Source organism: Cariama cristata, unplaced genomic scaffold (assembly GCF_000690535.1).
Source record: "Cariama cristata isolate BGI_N322 unplaced genomic scaffold, ASM69053v1 scaffold6657, whole genome shotgun sequence".
Taxonomy (NCBI): domain Eukaryota; kingdom Metazoa; phylum Chordata; class Aves; order Cariamiformes; family Cariamidae; genus Cariama; species Cariama cristata.
Genome location: NW_009627005.1, coordinates 13,421 through 34,598, shown reverse-complemented (window position 1 = coordinate 34,598; position 21,178 = coordinate 13,421). Strand labels below are relative to the sequence as shown.

Below are 21,178 nucleotides of genomic sequence, written 5' to 3'. Positions count from 1 at the left end.
GATGAGAGCAACTGTGCTGCAGAAACACTAACTTCTGTCCATTGATTAGACAAGATGAAGGTGCCTACAATCAGGTGAGAGCCACTGTACCAACACCGTAGTATCAGTTTCTGAGTTTGGAAACGTATGCCAAATGTAACATAAACATGGATCTGAGTCATCTTCTATACAGCGGCCAATATACAAATGACACATATATAATAAGCAGAGTCGCTTTTTAACACCCAGCTCCCCAGCTGACCCTGGCTTGGTGTTATTTGCATAGGCCCATCTGACAGCTACAAATCAAACATCTTTCTAAAATGAATTCCGACTGAAACTGGCTCTGCTCCTGCACATTGAAGTTCAGCAGAACACGAAGAAAAGCTGCCTGCTGCAGCACGTGATCTCAAACCTACGTGATACAGGAAGTCACACTACAAAGAATTTTTCTTCAGTACAACATGGCTAGGACACACGTCATGAATGTGTAGTAACCATGATTATTCTTAGAGAGGAAAAAGCACTGAAGTTTTAATTAGGGTTCCTAACAGTTAAACAGCTTATAGTCTTCAGATTGTAAAGGACTGCTGCACCATGCTCAATTCCAACCTAACATACGCTCTCACGAGAATGCTAAGAACACCTCACATTGAGCCTACTGGGATAGAACATGGTCCTCACTGTGAAAAATAGCCAAAGAAAAAACCCCCAAAACCCCAAACCAAATCCGCAAGAAAAACCACACTGCAAAAAATTTTAACTTTTTCTCATTCATAAACCCGATGGCACAACACACATTTGCAAGTTAAACTGGGGAAAGTTTGAAGACTTTCAGCCACCATCGGTTGGACAACATATTTCATTCTCCATTAGCCAGTTCAAGTGACAGCTGGATTACCTCGGTCACTCTTACCACATCAGCATTATTCATTCGCCACTTCTTTCTGACTATATTTGTTGTATTCACTTTATAAACCCACCTAGGTCCCAGCACTTCACCCCTGCTACTGCAATTTCCTTACCATGACAGTTCAGGCCCAATTGCTCCCAGCAAGATCTATGGCTAATGAGATCCCATTTTCACAAGAGTTTTCACATAAATTCAAGATTAAATGGTATCAGAAACGTTTATACTATAAAGCCTAAGTAGAAACAGGGTGGTCCTCAGGGAATTACTCCTAATATGAAGATCTCCCCAGCTTACAGTTCAAAACCTCATTATAATGAAACACAGTATCTTGACTATCTGCATAACCAATTCCAGAAAGAGTAGTATCTCAGAAATTTCAACTTGGAGTTAGCTGGCATTACAGTACAGTTTTAGTACAATACTCAATGCCTACATTCCCCAAATCCAGAAAGTTAAGTTTAATGGGATCCAGCTGCCTGCACAAACCGACTCGGGCGTTGGTTCAGCTTGGACCAAGTCTGCTAACTGAAGGGACCCCGGAAATAAAGTTGGACTGGAACCCATATAATACAGTCTGTACTACAGTATACCCAAATAATATAGTCTGAACCCAAAAAACTAGTCTGTAAGAGACGGGGTTGTTTTGGGGTTTTTTTTGTCATTTCTCTGCACATCCTGATGTGCATTCATCAATTTCTTTAATTTCAACTTTAATTTCAACTTTAATAATTCACCTGCTACTTAGTCGAGTGTTACTGCAGTGTAGTACGGAACAGAAAATCTAGGCATCCAATTCACTTATATTGTAACTGTATATTATTTTTTATATATACATATAACTATATATTGTATGTAACTATATATTAATGGACACAAGCTTTAGAACAGATGATATTAAAAGCCTACTTCTACACTGGACGAGATGTCAATCTCTCCTCTCAAATTTCAAAAACATACACTGCTTATTCCTTAATCATTTGTGCTTGGGTAAAAATGTGGGGTCACCTTAAAGTGACTCCCTTTTCAAAACTGTGAAATATTTCTATGACTGGTTTTGGAAAGATCTCTGAAAATTAAGTCATTATTAGTTTACATTATCCCTCTATTAGAAAGTGAATCTAGACAATTTACCATTTACTTCTTAAAAGCTGTGGGATTGGGCAGGGGGTTGGGGGGGGGGAGAATTGGCAGGGATCCTGCCACTAAGGTTATGCTGTCACCTTCCACTTATACACAAGTGTATTCTGCTGAAAGGACCTAAACTGAAGAAATTTTCCACCAGGTGTTTTGTAATTGTGTCTACATTAAAGTTTTTGGCTGCATGCTGTACACCAATTACAGATTAGAAGCCAGAAACAGACACTTTAAATGTCAGTGAAATCAAGGTAGGATACAGTGTGCTTAAGGAGATGATATGTACTTTGTATTTATTCTAACTTACATATTATTAGAGATGACTAACTCAAATTGTACCTTAAAACCACCTTTAGGTCAATACCTCTCACATTAGTTTGTATATTTACATAATTTCTTGCAGTCAACCCAACAAACTAATCTGTGTTCAATGAAACTGCACACCACAAGGTGAAAAAATTTCTTTAGGCACCCCTAAGAACTTCTACACCCATCTCACACAATTGAAATCCCCATGTATTAGAGTCCTAACACACCCAGAATCCAGATCTCATCAACACTTGTTTTTGGTAAGAACGCAACCTACTGGTAATTTTCCAGGGAGAAACAGTTACAAAAGCTGGTGAAGGGCCTGGAGCACAAGTCTCATGAGGAGCGGCTGAGGGAGCTGGGGTTGTTTAGCCTGAAGAAAAGGAGGCTGAGGGGAGACCTTATTGTCCTCTATAACTACCTGAAAGGAGGTTGTAGCGAGGTGGGGGTTGGTCTCTTGTCCCAAGTAACAAGCGATAGGACAAGAGGAAATGGCCTCAAGTTGCGCCAGGGGAGGTTCAGGTTGGATATTAGGAAGAATTTCTTCACTGTAAGAGTCCTTAAGCACTGGAACAGGCTCCCCAGGGAGGTGGTGGACTCACCATCCCTAGAGGTGTTCAAAAAAACATTTAGATGTGGCACTTCGAGACATGGTTTAGTGGGTTTAGTGGGCGTGGTGGCATTGGGTAGAAGGTTGGACTTGATGATCTTTGAGGTCTCTTCCAACCATAACTATTCTATGATTCTACAACTCCACAGTTTTCTGTTGGCAATGATGAGGGGAGAGCCAGACTCAGAGATGATAAGTACCAGGAACAAAAGTATACTTCAGTGAACATGGACAGACTGATGAAAGAAAAATAAGTTGTCAGTGACAGAAGAGAAATAAAAAGGCCAGCAACCGGCAAAAAAACATCATGAAGTTAAAAACTATGGCTCCACTTTATTCACTACAGCCCTACTTCAGAAAAACAACCCATACGTGGTTTCTTCAAGCACCCTCCTGAAGGAGCGCCTATTCATACAGTAAAAAGAAGTGTGACTTCCATTCAGATACTCAGTCTTTCACACTGATGTCAGAAAGCCCTTCTTTCTTTGCTTCTTCCCCACTCCTCTTCAATTGGAAGTTATTTGCCAATTCTCTCTAAACATCTCACAGCTAGTATCACCTAGCTAACTCGTTGTTTCCCCTTGGCTCATGCACAGGCATCCCACGTTAGTATTGTACAATCTTCACATTGCTCTTTTCTTATTTTCACATGCCGATGATCACAACACCACATGCTGGTTTGCATTCAGCAAAGAAAGCATTAAATTGGCGTGACACTCCTAAAAAACACTGCATTTCAAGTGACAAACCAATGCAGCAGATCTGCAACACTGCAACAGAAATAGGTCACAGTTACTAGATGTTAGCACACAAGCCTCTATTTTTAACAGGCTTTTTTGGCCAAAAGCCTGTTCGCCCATTTGCATCAAGTACTTAGGAAGTCTTGTAGAAATGCAGGAGCACAAGACAGAGTGGGAGAGATCCCATGTGCTGCATTGCACTGGGAATCTTGTTAAGCTGGTGGCACTGAAGAACTAGGCAGGAGACAATGCTCTCACCTCTTGGAGAGGTCACTTTCTGAGTGCTGGAGCAACCTTCCTGAGCCCTGGTAAAAACTTTTCAGGAAAGAAGGGGCAGAGACAGAGGAGGGGAGACCAGGTGATGCAGATTCACTCTCACTGAGAGCGCGCTGAACCCCGACAATAGGGCTGTGCAGGCAACAAGAGAACATAGCAGATGGGTCAGCATGGATTCGGATACAACAACAAAACATCCAGATTAAAGATACTGGCCAAGTACCTCATCTTGGCTTACAGTAACTTTATTTCCAAGAAGTAAAAAAATGTACCAAGTGCACTACTGGGCAGTTTCCCTGATGATACTGATTTTGCTGTTATAGCTGATTTCTTTTAAGAAACATTTCAATGACACTGCAGAACAGGAAGACCACCTTAGTTCTTTAGCCTTGTTTATTCTCAAAGCAAATTCAGAAAAAGAATCTCTGAAACATTCAGAAAATATGCCTAGAAACCTGCTTCCAATAACATGAATCGCCTTGTTTCTTCCCTCCAGTCTTCTCTTGCTTTTGTAAGTGACGTGTATTGCTAGAACACATTAGAAAGTAGATATTATTTAAATGCAGTATTTTTGGATAAATTTTTGTGAAGTGTTTAAATCAAGAAAGATAGTCCTACTACACAGTTCAAGATTACTTAATAATAGTAACAAGTGATGGGGGGACATAAAATTAATTCAGTTTCTTTTACTTAAGATTTTGATTAATCCTCAATAGGAAAGGAGAGGAGGGAAAATCTCAGCCTAGAACCAAGTTGTTACAAACTGTTTTGACTGGAAATCTGCTGATGATGCCATTTAATCAGCAACTTCTTAAAAGTTATTACAAAGAAGTGAAGTCAGCAAGTCCTTCAGTTTGAACTGTCAGGGTTTCCTGTTTGCATACAACATGGTCAGTGGGGGAAAAATAAAAAACACAACACCAAAAAACCCAACAAAACAAAACTCCAAAGTTTATCTCAGTAAAAACCACATTATTTATCTCTTCAGAAACACAATGTAACAAAGCTACTTAAGGCTAGTTTCTCACCCTTCACCCCCTTTCATTCTCTTAAACAGAATAAACATTTTTTGCCTTTCTCTACAAGCTGGTGTGGCATTCACACTGATATTTTAATTTAGACATCAAATGGGTGAGAAATTATTATTTAAAGCTGTTTTTAGAAAGAGCGCACAAAAAGTGTAATTGCAGTCAAGTATTGAAACAGATGAATAGTTTGGAGAAAGTGTTCCTCCAAAAGAAAAAATTCAGCTCATCTGGGCCTGAATCTTGTAAAAGTTTTGGAGTTTGCCCAGTCAGTTACTGCAGATAGCCAGGATTGAGGCAGAGAAAGAAAGTACAATCAGAGAGGCCCACAATGAACTGTGGGGACCTCTTCTGACTGAGTAAAGGAACTCCTGAAGGAACAGTGTTCCACATATTAATAGCTGAAGAGTCTCCAAAAAGGAAGGTGAAAGAAGTTACACAGGGAAGCTCTGGAGAAAGGCAAACAGGGAAGTCGCATGCCTCAGTTCAGTGGAGGTGTTCAATTCTTAAGTCCTTTTTTGAGACTCCTCAACAATTTTAATTCTGGACATGCTCTCTGGGAGCTTTGGCTAGCAGAGCAACATGCACTTGAAACTGTCAGTGCCTTTTTCATCCTGGCACAAAATCGTCAGGCTACCACCTCTGCAGTTAAAAGCGGTGAGGACCTCTTCTCCAAAAGGGCTTGACTACCAACACTGCCAAAAAAGCTCAGTTCAGAGGTGACAAATAAATAAATAAATAGATCGGCGCCGGCATCCAGCCTGATGATCAAATCACTGGATTGATGCTTCCTCCAAATCAGTGATTCAGGGGTTAGTGAGTTACTGCAAAGCACCAAACTACTCAGAAGCAGAGCAGACAGGCTGAAAATAAACAAACAATAAAAAAATAAATAAAGCCTGGAGCAGTGCAAAAACAGCTTCCTTGAGAAGGAACACGGGTGAGGCTGGCATACTGAAATCTCAGCAGACAGCAGGCGCGTGGCGCAGCATGCCCTGACTCACCTCGTCGTCTCCACACAGCTCTGCCGCAGCAGCGGGGACCTGACGCTCTGGGACCTCCCGTTCTGGAACGTTATCCTCCGCCTGGCACTGGACGGGGGGTGGCTGAAGGTGTGCGCACGCCTCCTGAACTGGGGGGAGTCCGAGTCTTCCTCGGGAAACGGCTGCCAGGTCGCGGACACGGGGGACGCCGGAGGAGTAGCTGGTGGGGAATCGCCTGGCGAAGCGTCCTGAAAGGAAGTGCTGGCGGAGTGAGGCCTGCCGCTCTCTGCGCCCTACGAGAGCTCTCGCCTCACCCCACGGGCCGCGCGCTGCATCGGGGAACCAAAGCCTCTCCCCCTTCTTGGTCGTGGCCTATTGTATGCTAATTATCACCAAAACCAGACATCCTTTGATAATTTACTCCAAACCAGCAGCGTCCTTCTTCAAAAAAAAGAAAGAGAAACGAGGAATAAAAATGTATATGCAATGCAACCGACATACTAATTACTCTGGGCATCCTCTCACAGGGATAGGCATTCCAGCTACCAGACTTCTGGCTCTTTCAGGAAAACACAGGAATTGAAAAGACTAGGGAAACTGCTTTTAGCTTGTTTCCTCAACATATCGCGAGTATACTTCCTGTACCGTCACAGCGATATCCTGGAAGAGAGACTGTTATTACACAGCCAGTTTATGAGTAACTGTAGCAGGAAAACCATAACAGAATCTTCACCTCATGATGGGAAACCAGCAACCAATCCTCATGTGAGAAAACATTAAAAACAGGAAATAAAAAGAAAGTGAACAGAATTCCACCCACTTGCCGCCACACAGCATCCCCAACAGCTGGTTTTAGGTCAAAAATTCTTACTTCCCTAAAGCAACTATTACTTTCAGAAAGGATTCTTCACCTTCAGAACACTTCGTTTTGTGGAGATAGGACCTTTCTTAATTACTTCAGTGAAACGAGGCAGAAGCTGACCAGAAATTCCCTGCTTTTTGTAAAAGCAACGGAAGTGTAAAAAAGAAAAAAAGACTAGCAGTCAAACAATAGATTAAAGCCGAAGCTTCAAATCAACATATATGCCATATATACCCTCCGCCTCCCAGTGGAAACTTGTTTAACTTATTTGAGTTCTGTAAATTGATGTGCCTTGTGTTACTTCCTTCAAATCGAAGCAGAGTGTCATATTTACACTTCATTAACAGTCGTGCATGAAAATGTGCCAATTTTAACTAAGCTCCTTACATACTTTGTCAGAAGCAAGGCTGTTGCAGCGCTCAAAACTGTCCACGCTTCCCAGACGGCCTCGCATTCTGTTGGCGCCCTGCAAGAAAAAAAGGTGAGTAATTTAATCCAGTTTTTCCTCTTTTTCTGAAGGTTAAGCAAAGATGGCAACAGCTGTGTAGGTGAATACAGAACAGTTCAGGCACGTGACACATTTGACATAAGACCACAGATCATGGAGCAAGCCCTGGATTTTACAAGCAGTGACAACTTTAGCTGGCAAAACTGTTATCTTCTCCCCCCTTGCTCCCAGGAGTTCTAAACCTGCAGCTCTGTTGTGTGAAGCAACTGAGTATTTCCTGATCCATTTGAGGCAAAATAGCTGAGTTGGCTTAAACAGCCGAGTTCAAAAAAGCTACAGACTTCAGTACTGTGCATGCACTGCAGCTAACAGATGCATTTGACAGACCACAGTCCCAACAGAGTTTACTCCATATCTAGACATTTCAGACAAATTAAGTCCACCTGGGCAAAAGTAGCGAAAGCACTGAAACTTGGAAAAAATGCTCATTGGCTGCAAATTGAGCCAAATAGCCCCAGATACAAACAAGACTCTTAAATTATAATGCAGATGACCCTGGGGCAAATTTGCTATAAATTAGCATTAGCGGACCTTTGCCGAACTTGTTAAGTCATCTGATCTCACAGGAATACTTTTGACCACCTTCCACTCCTAACTTTAACTCCCATGAAATACTGGTGATGTATGCTGTTGGACACTTCCAACTGCTGACGTAAGTTGCTTTCAGTACTTTATCAGGGAAAAAATAGTCTAGGTTTTAGTAAAACTGTACATAGAGCTCCTCTTGGTATGCTTGCAACTCCAGGGGAAGTTTTGTCAACATCAGCAGTATTTATTTAGCCTACTTCTTGCTGGTCAGGTTTATTTTCAAGACTTACAGACTGCCCTTTAAGTACGTTATCCCATTTAAGCTCATTACCAATGAATACTCTGCCTGAAGCATCTCTTCACTGACCCTCACAATAAAACAACAGCAAAGGATAACTTGGAAGTTTCTCACTAGCTTCAAAAAACACACACTTTTGGCTCTGTAAGAAGGGCTTTTTGGTTCCGAAAAAACAACAGAAGAGGTTAGTGCAGCATGGGCTGGAAGAAATCTGTTCCTGAGGTCAAACAGAGGTGATATTTATTTTTCTGAGGTACCTCATTAGGAAGCCACAGCCTGTTTTCAGTTCAAACCTGACAAAAATAAGATCAGTCCAGCAAAACAAACAAGTGCAAAAGTGACATTCCTCTGGGACTAAGTGAAGCCAGAGCACAGAACCCAGCATGTTTCCCTATGGTGAGTAGTGAGCAGATATTCCTTCAAGTAGCTTAAAATGCCACTTGATGCTATTTATCTAGCTAAGAAGCCATCCACTTAAAGTGTTCCTAGATATCTGGTTACTACACACTTATTTCTAATTTTGTTAAGACTGAGGCTGCATAAGTCTCTCCCCCACATATACCGACTTACTTTTCACTTAAATCTTCTTATCTACAAAAAGATGCTGAATGCCAACTTTAAAAAAAAACAAAACAAAAACACAAACCAAAACCACCAAAACTGAAGTTCGTTCCTGGTCTTTTTGTTCTAAATGTACTTTAAAATAAAGATGATATAAAGATGATATAAGATAAAGTCATACATAATTAGCCTCCCATCACATCAATATCATGTGATTTGTAGCTGGCTTAAGAAAGGGAAAACTCACCACACCAATAGTTATTTGGTGCCTAAATACCTTTAGGAATTAGCCACAATCCATTAGACTTGTTCTAGCAGCCTGATGAAGAATAAGAACTATCGAAACAGTTGTTGTATAACACATGTACGCACATAACACACAGTATACATGCACAGAGATACTCATCGCATACATCTGCTTTAACCAAGTAGCTAGTGGTTGAGCTGCACTGTAAATTATTTTTATTGGTTTTGCATTGTGTAACCTTTAAATGGGTATGCAAGGATGAATCCCTATGTGTATCATGATTCACTACAACATACTGCTGTTGCTGATTTATTGTAGTTTCAAGTTAAAGACGGGACAACCTTCCTCACAATGGCAAGTCCACTTCATAAATAGCAAACCTAAAATAGCCCTAATCCAGATTTGGGCATCCACTTCTCTTGAACTCAATCATGGACTGTGTAGATCCTTATACTACAACATGCAGCATGTCACAGTGGCCCTGGTGAGAAGGAACATACTGTATCAAAACCAACAATATATAAGCAATTTCAGAGACTCTTCAACTTAAGCAGTGAAGTTCATCTACATGATTTTTCCTTTATATGATCAGAGTGCTAGTATGTCTGTATATGTCAGGGTTGCTTTACTTTATTCCCAGTATTGTATGCCTGCTCCACAACCACCACAGGGTTAGTGACCCACCATCAGAGCTAGATCACTTTCCAGTCACATGTCCTTTAGATGTGGAAAAGAAATCAGACTCAGCATAGGCATGACTGTAGCTGTCACCATTTGTTGATATTCCAGACTGCTGTAATTATCCAGATCTTCTGACTGTCATCACTCTTTTGCATGTGCGCTCTCCTTCTCTCCAACATTCCCCCCTCCCCACCTTGTATTCAGACCAAGCTCCTAGTGCATAAAACTTGCTACACAAGAGAGGTCAGATTTGACCAGGAGAGTTTTAATGCTAGCTTAAGTCCTAGATCAAATTAACGCCTAACTAAGTTCTAAAGATTCTCCCTGGCAAACAGTATTTTACTTCCTTTACAGGGAACATCTGTGGCATCCTACATTTACAGGTTACGTTACGACATGCCCATATAACCTGCAGGACAAGTGCAACTTAGGCCTTGATTTAGCATGGTACCTTTAAAATTACTAGCAGAAGGAACTTAATTTCACTGCTCCAAATTATATTTAGACCTCGTCATCCAGTATTCACAGCTCATCACATTTTCTGTGTAAAGACGTACTGGATCGCAGGCACCGCGCCTTCTTCAGTTACTCCTCTGTATGTCTCTTCTCTGCTTTCAGGGCTCTCCCTACTAAGCAGGGGGCACTAAGCAAAACTTTCAATTCAGACTTCTTTAAAAGGCTATTTTAAATAAGACAGTTCCAGTAATTATCTGCAATTCCACATCATATCTGGCTAGCAACACTGAAATGAAGAACAACTCATTTTTAAGTCTATTGCCTTTGTTTTTTTTCCTGTAAAAGGACAACTTTGTTACTACTTTCTAAAGATTCTTAGTGACCAATGTAAGCAATTTTAACTATGAGAGGCAAGGCGTTACTTCTCAGAACAGAAAGATTTCCAGTTTAAGCAGGCACATTTATTCACCCTTTCACAAAAAAAAAAAAAAAGACATGTCTCTTTATGGGATTACACATCCACCCTGATTAGTTTTTTTTATTCTGAAGCAACACATCTGATAATGCTCAGCTAACTCAGTTGCCACCTACAATGACTCTTCATTATTCAGAAAGTTGCCTTTTTTTCCCCTCCGTATGTGTGGCCTTACCATAAACCTTCTAGCACAGTTAAGTCACAATCAAACCAGCAGTAACCCTCAGATTTCACAACAGGGATATTGCCTCATTAAGTATTTATCAGACTGAGGCCAATAAACCAAAAAAAATCTGACAGGTCTTTACTGTCAAGGGTATCTGGGAGAGCTGCTGACAATGAGTTGTTAATCTTACCCTTGAGAAGATATTTTCCAGAGAGCTAGTCAAGGATTTCTTGGCCTTGTTTTTCAGAATGTCAAGTTTAAACCTGCCACCACTGGTGGTGCTTTCTGGAATCGCACTGTTAGAAATGGTCTGTTGAAATGAGCAAGGACAAAATTCAGCTTTGGCAATTCTTTTTGCAATTTCAGACCTCCAAAGACTAGAGCTGAAACAAGTTACATAATAAACAACATACCTTTGGCCTTTGTTAAAAAAAACCCCACAAACAAAACAAAACAAAAAACCCCACAAAACAAAAATCCCCACACCCGAAAAAAAACCCCAAAACTCACAGAAAACCACAGTTAAAGGTACATTCCATCCCTAAAGACTATCTTGTAAAAGCATATCAATTTAACAATACTGTTACCCATTTCCTTTGCTAGGTAAGTTTGTAATTTAAACTGAAACCAGCGCCCTCTTCATCCCTGTTCTCCCTAGAAATAACTGTTTGGAAGTGAGGATCAGAAAGGAAGGAAAAAGACAGAAGAGGTATCCTCACACTGTAAGGAAATCTAGACCTAAAAATAATCGGTTGTCTGTCTTCCCTTCCTTTGTGCCCCCCAAACTTAAAAAAAAACCAAGCATGCCACTATAAATCAAATCAAATTACTCTTCTTTCACAATCCTCTCTTAATTACAATACCCAGCTTCAGCTGTCCCTGATGAACTCTAGCAGTGGCCCTGCTAGTATTCGAGGTTGCATTTTAATAGGGTGGGAGGAGGGAGAGGAATAACACAAAAAATAAGTTTTACCGATGGTGCTTCACCAATGTGAATGTGCGTTTTCTGCTTAGTTTCACAGAGTTGGCGTAGATGTAAGATCACAAGTTCATTTTCTTCCTGGTCATTATCAGGCTTCATTTTCTGTCAGTAAGAGCAAAGAAAAGAAAAAAAGTTGTCTTTCAAGTCATGATTTGCTTATTTTCCCTTCCATACTTACGTATTCTTTGAAATTAATTTACTGGTACGCCAGATGCCAGAGCGCAGTATTAGTATGTCAAATTGCACTACTCTTCATGTGCCTTCATACTCCTCAGCAAAATAGACCAAAACTTTCCATATGGAAAATGTTACAGGCTGTGGAGAGGGGGAGCCTTACGCCCACATATTTTGTTTTCTAAGGTTGTCTGTCACTGTATAGCCTTATAAATGGAATAAGGAACTCAAGAAAACCAAACAGTCACTCCCTTCTTCAGGCAGCTGGAGAGGAGTGTAGCCTTTGGAAGCCTAAATTATTGTATACTTCATCCAGTTGAGTACACTTGCTTACACCAAAATCTTGCCTCAGAATAAGTCACAAAAGACAACTTTTTAAAACGTTAGATGCGTTCCTGATACCTGTATGTCTCACCTGCTTTCAGCTCACTCCCACACCACTTTCAAGCAGGGAAATGTGTCTACAGATGAAGAACTAAGCTCAGAAAAAAAATATTCTAGGTATGAACACAGAGGACTTGGGAATCAAAACTTTTCTGATAGCAGTGTATCACATATGAGGGTAGGTTGGAGCATGCTATTTCGTTATGACGTTTGGTGGAAAAATAGTAAATTCCAGATCAACTACATAACAAACCACACATAATCAAAAAGCAAAAACATCTAGTCCATTTTATGATGGTCTTTTTCAAAATTGAAATAACAGCTTCTAATGTATTACCTGAACACGTTCAAAAATGTCTGCTTGCTCATTATCAGTTAGTGACGACAAATGTCTCTGAATTACCAGTTTGGCTCTTGGTGGATAGAGTCCTGAGAAAAGAAAGGACCATTAAAGTTTCTAGACTCTCAAATGACCTCTCAAAAAGCTTTTGAAAACAATGACAGTAGAAAATATAAGCCTGCATTCGAGTTTATACAAGTTTAACGTAGGACAGCTGTATATCTGCAGTATATGTGATACAAAATACTTCAGGCTTTGCTAAACCACATGGTTTTGTCTCCTTTTTTAGCAGTAAAAATAGAACTAGCAACATCTAAGTAATTGGCTCCTGTGTAAGAGGTTGTGCTCCCTACCCCACTGATGTCTTCTGCCCTAGTACCAAGAGATCACTGACAGCTGGAAGCCTAACAACTGTATGGGAGACAAGGAAGAGAGGAACACATGAGGGATGTAACTGGAGAGATACTCAATGTACAGGATACTCATAAGTTTTCAGAAGCTTTTAATTGAAAAATTTAGATGCAATTCTACACAAGGAAAGAATAGAGTACAGGTCATACCAGAGAACTGAAGACACTTTAAAAGCAAGAACAGCATAGAAGCTCTAACAATAAAGGAAAAAATTTCTGATGTCCAATAAAGTGCACATTTGCTCACAGAGCTTGTCTAGGAACCTACAAAAACCATGGGGGAAAACAAACCCCTCAAATCAGATAAAGACACACAGTTTTTCCATCCAAGGTAGATATCATTCATAGAAAATTGCAATCAGAACAGATAAAGATTTTTCCAAAGTCATGAAGCTCTAGGTTTGATTATGATAAACTTCTAGACTTTAAACAAAGCAGACAGAAAAAACCAAAGGGACACTAAGATAAGTCTTTCAGTCACTAAGTACAAAGTTTATGAAACTACTATTATGGTACTCAAGTTGTTGCCCTAGAAGATACTTTATTTTGATACTTGATACTTATCCCAGGCTTGCAAATACCTGTGTTCAAAATACTTACACTGCCTTATACAGGAGCCTCTATAATTTTTCATTTACAGAAGACTTTCCCAGTTAAGCTTTATCACTTCTGAGTATCTGTTGTTAAACCCAGAAAATACCAGTCACAACCTAACAGAATTTCACTCCACTAAGACTTTATACTTTGCTTTTCATCCACCAGAGGGAGATAAGTAGCAACAGTGACTTTCAATGAATGGGAGAACTGGCAATTACCAGCACCATCACCACCAGACCAGAAGGTACAAGACTACTGTTGCATACTTGATTTTTTTGCATATAACACTTCGCAAGGAGATGTAGTGGAGTGACTATAAAAATAGGATCCTGATATTAACTTTTTTTTTAAAATTTTTTCTTGTAAGATTTTTGCATGTGTTCTAGCATACCACCTCACTTGCAGAGAAACTATAAAGGTTTGTCTATTCATATTTGAAGCCAGGCAGTCACCTTAACTTTATTAGATACTAATCACCTAACGTAATCACTTATTTCCCCAAAATAGAACTAGGTTTTGAAGTGTGTAAGAGAATAAACACAAAGAAGGAAAAATTTTTTCTTTTCCCACAGAGGAAAGAACAAACACACAAGAAAGCAAGACCCTTTTTTGATCGTAACTGTCTTTTTATGACCCATTTTGGAAGCATGCATCTTCAGGAAAAAAAAAAAAAAGGTGAACTGGTGGGTTTCTCTGCTCTGCTTAACATTTAAGAAAGGTATGATGATGAAAGAGTATGTATTTATAAACAGAAGCTATACTATACTCAGTTCCAATATCATTACTGCTATCACCTCCACTTGACTACAGAGAATGTAAAATCATGGTGAGAATTGCTTATTGGGATACTTCTCCCTCTGTTCTTACATTGCTGAAGTTGAAAGCACATGGTTAACATAATTAAAATTCTTCAGGAATAATCAGAAAAACATCATTAGAAAATAAAGTCAGCTGCTACCTTCAATTCTTTCACAAAGTTTATGCAATGAATGCATAGGGCAGGCCTCACATAGTTTAATCTGCGTCTTGGCATTTTGCAGAGCTGCGGCAGTGCTAAAGGCTTGTTTCAGGGTTAGCATTACCTCATCAACCTGTAAGGGAAGGAGGGAAAAAGGCAGTATATAAACAAATATGCATGGCATATACATCAAATTACATTCATAAATCACATCATAGACAGGTGCTTTACAATCAAAAAAAGTCCCATTTGCTGTCTTCTAAAGAGATCAAGATTGTATCCACAGCTTTCTACCTTTTCTGTGGATGCTCACCATCTTGAAGTTCAGCCAGACATTGAGTATCTAACTGCAGCTGCTCAAGCTTACCGGGCAGGTAGCTGCTGTTTTAAGAAGCTGCCAAGTGGGAATTTTTGGCTTGAATATATCCTGGCTAAATAAAAAGCATTAATTTCTTTTTCTTTAGCTTCAAGTTTCTCCTCTAAACTGGACATGCTCCCTCCTAACAATTTTCCTCCCACCACTGTACCGTTTTAGCACAAAACCCCACAGGCCCGTCCTGCTGGCAGATAGGACCTTCCCACAGCAGTTCGCTTTTCTCCAGGCTACTAGACTGGCTACCAGCTTCATTACAATCACCAACTTATCTTGAAGCACTGCCAGCCTGCCTTGCAGTCTGCTCTGATCTTTCTTAACTTTTGTGTAAGAAAGGTCGAGGTGACAGTGTTTCTCCATGCTCATTCAAATATGCTCCCACATCTTATGTACAAAGCACTTGGAGTTCCCCTGTCTGTATCTTAGGGGAATACAATGCTTATTAAAAGCTGTTTACTTGAGTCTTTGCATTAGCATGGAAAGAAGGAGACAACAGCTTGAGCACAATCTTAGGAAAGAAATAAGTATTCTACTTCAGAATCAGGTCCTTGCTCTTACCTGTTGCTTTTTTTTGTAAGCAGGAAGAAGAAAGTTGAAATACTTGAGACCAAAATCATGCAGTCTAACATTGAAAACTTACAGACTTTTTTGAGTCTGTCATGGAGGGGGGGGCAGGGGCAGGCATGGGAAACCAAAAAGGCACCTGAATGTGGAAACTTGAATCAGTTTGTGTTCTGATATGTTTAGGGTTTTGTTTCGGTTCTGTTTGTTTGGTTTTTTACAGAAAACCCACAGTTTTAAGCACTACTAGTAATTTCTGGGTGCTCCCTCTTCTTAGCGATAAAGCAGGGCATTGAATAGTGAGTATCTGTCTTGCAATACAGACTGATAATTTTTTAAAGTTGGCAACAATGCCTCTCAAATGGAGGATCCACAGAACTGTGCTAAGCATATGGATTATGACTACACTAAAACCGTGAGAACTGTACTACAGAATGCAGCTAGGTTTAGAGCAAATACACACAATCCTACCAACACAGCCTGCCTACCAGCACAGAATCTGGAAAGCATTAAATTTTACAGCTCTGCCCTGCCACAGTCAAACTGCCACTGAGGTCCAAAGGATGGCATCTGAAAGTAGGTCAGGAATGTTCGCTTTGTATTGCAGTGTGGGCATACCCACACATATCAGCGCTAGAGTATGTGAAGAGGTTCATAAATACAAGGTTTCTTTATACACCAGATTTTAAGTCTTTGAATTATGCATGGTCTGATTTATCAATAGGTCAGAAGTAACATTTTCTGTTGGTGCAAAGATAGAGCCGATTTCATAACAAGCTCCCATTTTGATAAAAGTGCAGCCTCAGATACCATTGTACATCTAGGGCTGTTAGCTGTTTGAAGTTTTATTGACATAAATCTATTCACTCAAGCTAGTCAATGGATTAACAAATTACATTTTCAGCTAGCTAGAACAGCAATTTTTAAGTTTACCTGAAAAGGATTTAGCAGCTGTTAGCATGGCCATCAGGAACAAACATGTTCCAGAACAGAAACCAACTTCTTTTAAAGTGTCAGTGCTTTAAAATAAAAATGTAGTAGCCAAAATTATTTCTTGTATGCGTCTCACAGTATTAAGCTACCTGTATCAGTTAAACCACTGGCACCCGGAACTTCAGTTGATTGATACATACTTTATCAAATGTCCAATGGACTTTTTTATAGTTACACACATCCACACATATTATGGTTTTCTTCTTCTCTCATCAGATTTTCTTCTCCTGAGGAACAAAACAGACTACAGGGAAAATGCTAAAACTACATGCACACTCAGCCAGTAGTTTAAACCTTACCCTGAAAAGTATGTTTGGGTTTTATCATCAGCTTTGTTACAGATTCAATACATGTAATTACATGTTTAATGGAGAACCAAGTGTCTCAACAATTAGAAATGCAAGAGTTAGTCGCATACAGAGCCCAAATATACTCACAGTCTGCCATGTGTGAACTCATCTATCTGGATTTTTTTTGTTTTTTATTGATATATGCAGACTAGAAGTATATGGCTATATATGAACAGAATGTATGCACTTCCTATCGCATATTTTCATATTCACAACTGAAGTCTCACACCTGAGAAGATATGACCACTGAGGCTCAGCTGACACAGCAGAATAACAGAGACTCCCATGGTTTAGGAAATGCCTCAGACTTTCTGTGACGGAAAGGTTAGGATCATTCATAAATACTCACCAGAGACTCACTTGCACACTGGAACACATAGCAGACATACTGGCTTAACCCAGGTTCAACAGATTCCCGGCAAATGAAACCAAAGTGATCAACGTGTTTTATACCCTAAGAGAGTTTAAGAACAGCATTAGTGGACCATTTTATAAGCAGGTTTAGTTTCCAAAGTGATCCTAAAAATAGCTACTAGACTCCAACACTTGCCAATACAAAAATTCAAGAAACTACAAATATGTACTCCTAATGATCCATTTTACAACTACAATAGTTATCTTTTAAATTGCTTTTGCATTTATAAGTTACATAAAACTTTTTATAAAACCAAAATAAAAGTTATACAGCAATAGACCTGGACTTGAATTTCTTCCATTAGGAAAACTGAATTTTCAGGGAAGTGAAGTAAAGAGTACTAGGTTGTATTTGGAATTGCCTTTCAGTGAAAACTTGATGTAACAAACCCACACTAAAACATGGGTCTGGAGTAGCACCGAAGTAGCAATAAGTTAGGACTACAAAAAGAGCAGGGAATGAGTGGTGACATGCAGAATTCCAACTAAATTCTTAAATAAATTCTTTGAGACTGAGTTACATACCAGAAGTTTCAAGATTTACTACATGTTACTACTGATGCTTTCTTTCAAGATCCTCGTCTAACTGCTTGACAGGGAACGTTGCCTTGCTAAAAACAGCGCTGAGAAGATCAAAGAGAGCTGCTTCCTAAGAACCACTATATTCCCAGTCTCAATTCATGGAACATGACTCACTATTGTTAAAGCTTTTGCCAATGTTTTTATCATCTGAGGATGGTAATAGTAGATTTTCTCCAAAAGAAAGCCTAATCCCTCAAGTTCAAATACAACAGAAAGTACAACTTGGTTGCTTGGATCCATCTCCAAAGAAAACACCTATATCATAAAAGAGGTGAGGAGGCAAAACAACTTGCTTGTCGCTACAGAAAACACTCTAGACAAAATTGGTAATGCAGTACATGACAGACTGAACATATTGTCACTACACGATGTAGTTTTTAGAAATAAAGTTCCCAAAGTTACATTTGTGCTACTTAAATAAAAATTAACAAAGGCGCAGAGGGTGTCTAAAATGGCACAAATAGCATTAGTTTACCATAGTCCACATTAATCTTGACTTAATTGTTGTTTTCTTGTGACACGTGAAGTCTTCAGAAGTGTAAAATGAAAAAGAACAGATGCATACACATATGTTGTTCTAGCTAACAGTGAAGTGTTGCCCTGTGTTTTGCAAGGAAACCATATTTACTCTAAGGTGGTTCAGTGAGATGCCAGTTCCCTCCCTGCTGACAGTGCCTGAACAAGTCTACTGCCATCTGATTTCTCAGTCTCCACAGGAGAACATTTGTGGGGGAGATGCACATGATGCTTGCATCACTGAAGTGTAAATAGCACAGTACGTTCCTCAATTAACAGTACCTCTATCACATTTATTTAAGACGGTGGCTGGACCTGTCAAGCCAAAATAGCAAAGTTTTTTCTTGTTCTGGGTTCCCTCAAGGTCAGCAAGGTGGCAAGGACAAAACTTCTACAGCCACCTGACACCTGAGCTTACACACACACAGGGGTTTATCATCAATTGTATTTGCTGCTTTGACAACTATATGGAGTGCCGATAATGAATTGAATGCAGCAGATCAACCATACTTAAGCTACAGAATAAAAATACCTTTTATTAGACCAGACTAAAAGAATTCAGAATGCAAGCTGAAGACAACATCTCTTTTTCATCGTTTGTAAAGCTTAGAAGAACAAACATTCCCAAGCTGCAGCCTCACAATACGCAGTAAATCACTGCCCTATAAATCCATTAACAGAGAAGCCCTGTGGCTAGCACCCAGTTCTTAAAAGAAGCACTGATGAAGTTTATGCAACCAAATTCTTAGTCTTGAACAAATTAATGTTTCATTTCTATTGAACATAGAAAAAAACCCCAACTTCTCTAAAGTAGCTGTTTTGCATTAAAAAAAATCAAAACAAAAACTCCACAGTATTGTTAGTGCCTCTCCGAGTTATTCAAGCATGCAAAATAACAAAAGCTTTACTCCAAATGAAAGTGAAGAGATAGAGAGTGAAAAACTCCACCTCCAAAGCCTAACACACAGCATTACCTAACACTATTTACTGTACACAGTTATTTTATTGAAGGAAAGCTAGGCCTCGAATGTCTGCCATGGTCTTGCTGGTCTCCACCACACTTTAAAGTCAGCAGAACAAAGGTTGTCCTTGCTTAGGACTGTTTTGTTTGACTATTAGCAGTGTGTACATGCAACCCAAGAGCCCAGTACATAAAACTGAAGTGTCACTTTCATTCAGCTCAGTACACCCAAAAAGCAGGAGAAGACTCAAGCCATCTGCAAATTTTGCTTTCCATACCACTGCTTTAAGAATCTCTTTGATCTGTATTTATTATAAAGCTATTAATATATCATTGTTTGATTATATTGTCCCATTCTATATTTGCACCTTTCTTCTCTACCAAGAGCAATACAAATTGTAGTTAAACAGCAGAGTCGACTTAAGGGCCTGGACCTTTAGTTGGTAGCTCAGGATTTCACTTGAGTTACAAGTACTGACCAGTTCTTAATTTGTATTAGCACTGGTAGTACAGCCATGCAAGAGCAGATTTGTTATCAGCATTAAAATAAAAGCACTTGGGAGTGAAATACAGGTTTAGAGCATGCCAGGAAGTGTACTTTAAACTAGAATAATAGTGTTTAAGGAGGTCTGAAGTGATGCATGTACATGGCGAATGAAAGAAGGTAACAAAATAAGACCTCAAAATAGAAACTGCCTGAAGTAACAGGTGCTGAACAACAGCAAGATAGAAAGGTGAATCCCTCAGCATTGGCATTTAACTTTATAAGACACATTTATTTATTACTGGACATAGCTAGGTTCACTTATTGCCATATTCTGCAGAAAAAATGATGCAGGTGAACTGCTGGTTTTCTGGAGGGCTGATTTGATGCTCTCCTCCTTTCATTTTAGAGGCTTTCAGGAGCTTAGCTGCTCAGAAACAACACACTCAGACCATCCTAAATGGAGATTAAGCTACTTCCAAAATTATATCCAATGCTCTTCCAAAGCAGAACAGTTTATACCTTGTTTTCTGATCAATGATCAAAGTTGCCACTACCACAGCTCAGACTGGTTATTTTGCCCTCTTCTTTTCTGTATGTCAGCTCCTTGGGAATGACATTGCATTATTTTTGTCCAGTATCTAACTGAAACTGCTATCAGACAAGTGAAAGACCCAATTTGAATAACAGCTCTCACTCTTCTAAAGGCAAATCAGTACTTCAAGTCTTTCTGCAAGTGTTCATAAAGCAACTGCACTTTAATATCCAATTTCTTCAGATGTACTCCCCAAAGAAGTTCATGCATCAAACTTCATGCAGGATTTGTATGTACATTAGTCACAAGGGCTCAAAACCCCTCTCCTCTCTTTTCTTTTTTAATTAAGGAGCCAATGGGGTAAATCAGCTATTTACTTTCATTCAGGGTAATTTAGACAGGATAAACTGTTTTAAAAATGTTTTTTTGAGACTGAATAAAAGGAAAACAGCACAGAATGCTGAAAAAAAATTCTATGTTTATTTTTTTCTGCTGCCTATAGATCAGAAAGGCAACCTAGCTGAAAAACAAATGAATTCCTTTTCTCCTGATGATCTACATATTTCTTCTTATTAATGCTTACCTGAGAACATGAGGAGATATCTTTAAAATTCTTCTCAAGCACAACAGATTTGGTGTCCGGACTGATGAGGTTAACTTCAAACCTTCCAACCTGAGGGAAGTGGGGTGTGGAGGGAAAGAAAAATAAGCATAGTTTATGACTGTCTTGAAGGCACAACATTAACAGCAACAAAAATGTCACAATCTAGCCCTTTCTTATTCACATAGAGCACCTTCAGCACAACAGATTAC

The 21,178-nt window shown here is 39.5% G+C and overlaps 1 protein-coding gene across 1 annotated transcript in view; it reads right to left on the bottom strand.

The window, feature by feature from the left end:
* TBC1D4 (TBC1 domain family, member 4) overlaps nucleotides 1-21,178 on the bottom strand; it is a 52,443-nt gene that overhangs the window by 23,205 nt on the left and 8,060 nt on the right. The window contains 9 exon segments of the mRNA XM_009704274.1: nucleotides 3,944-4,093; nucleotides 5,991-6,217; nucleotides 7,223-7,297; nucleotides 10,942-11,061; nucleotides 11,725-11,835; nucleotides 12,629-12,720; nucleotides 14,597-14,729; nucleotides 17,223-17,327; nucleotides 20,949-21,038. Of these exon segments, the coding sequence (XP_009702576.1) occupies nucleotides 3,944-4,093; nucleotides 5,991-6,217; nucleotides 7,223-7,297; nucleotides 10,942-11,061; nucleotides 11,725-11,835; nucleotides 12,629-12,720; nucleotides 14,597-14,729; nucleotides 17,223-17,327; nucleotides 20,949-21,038 (1,103 nt within the window).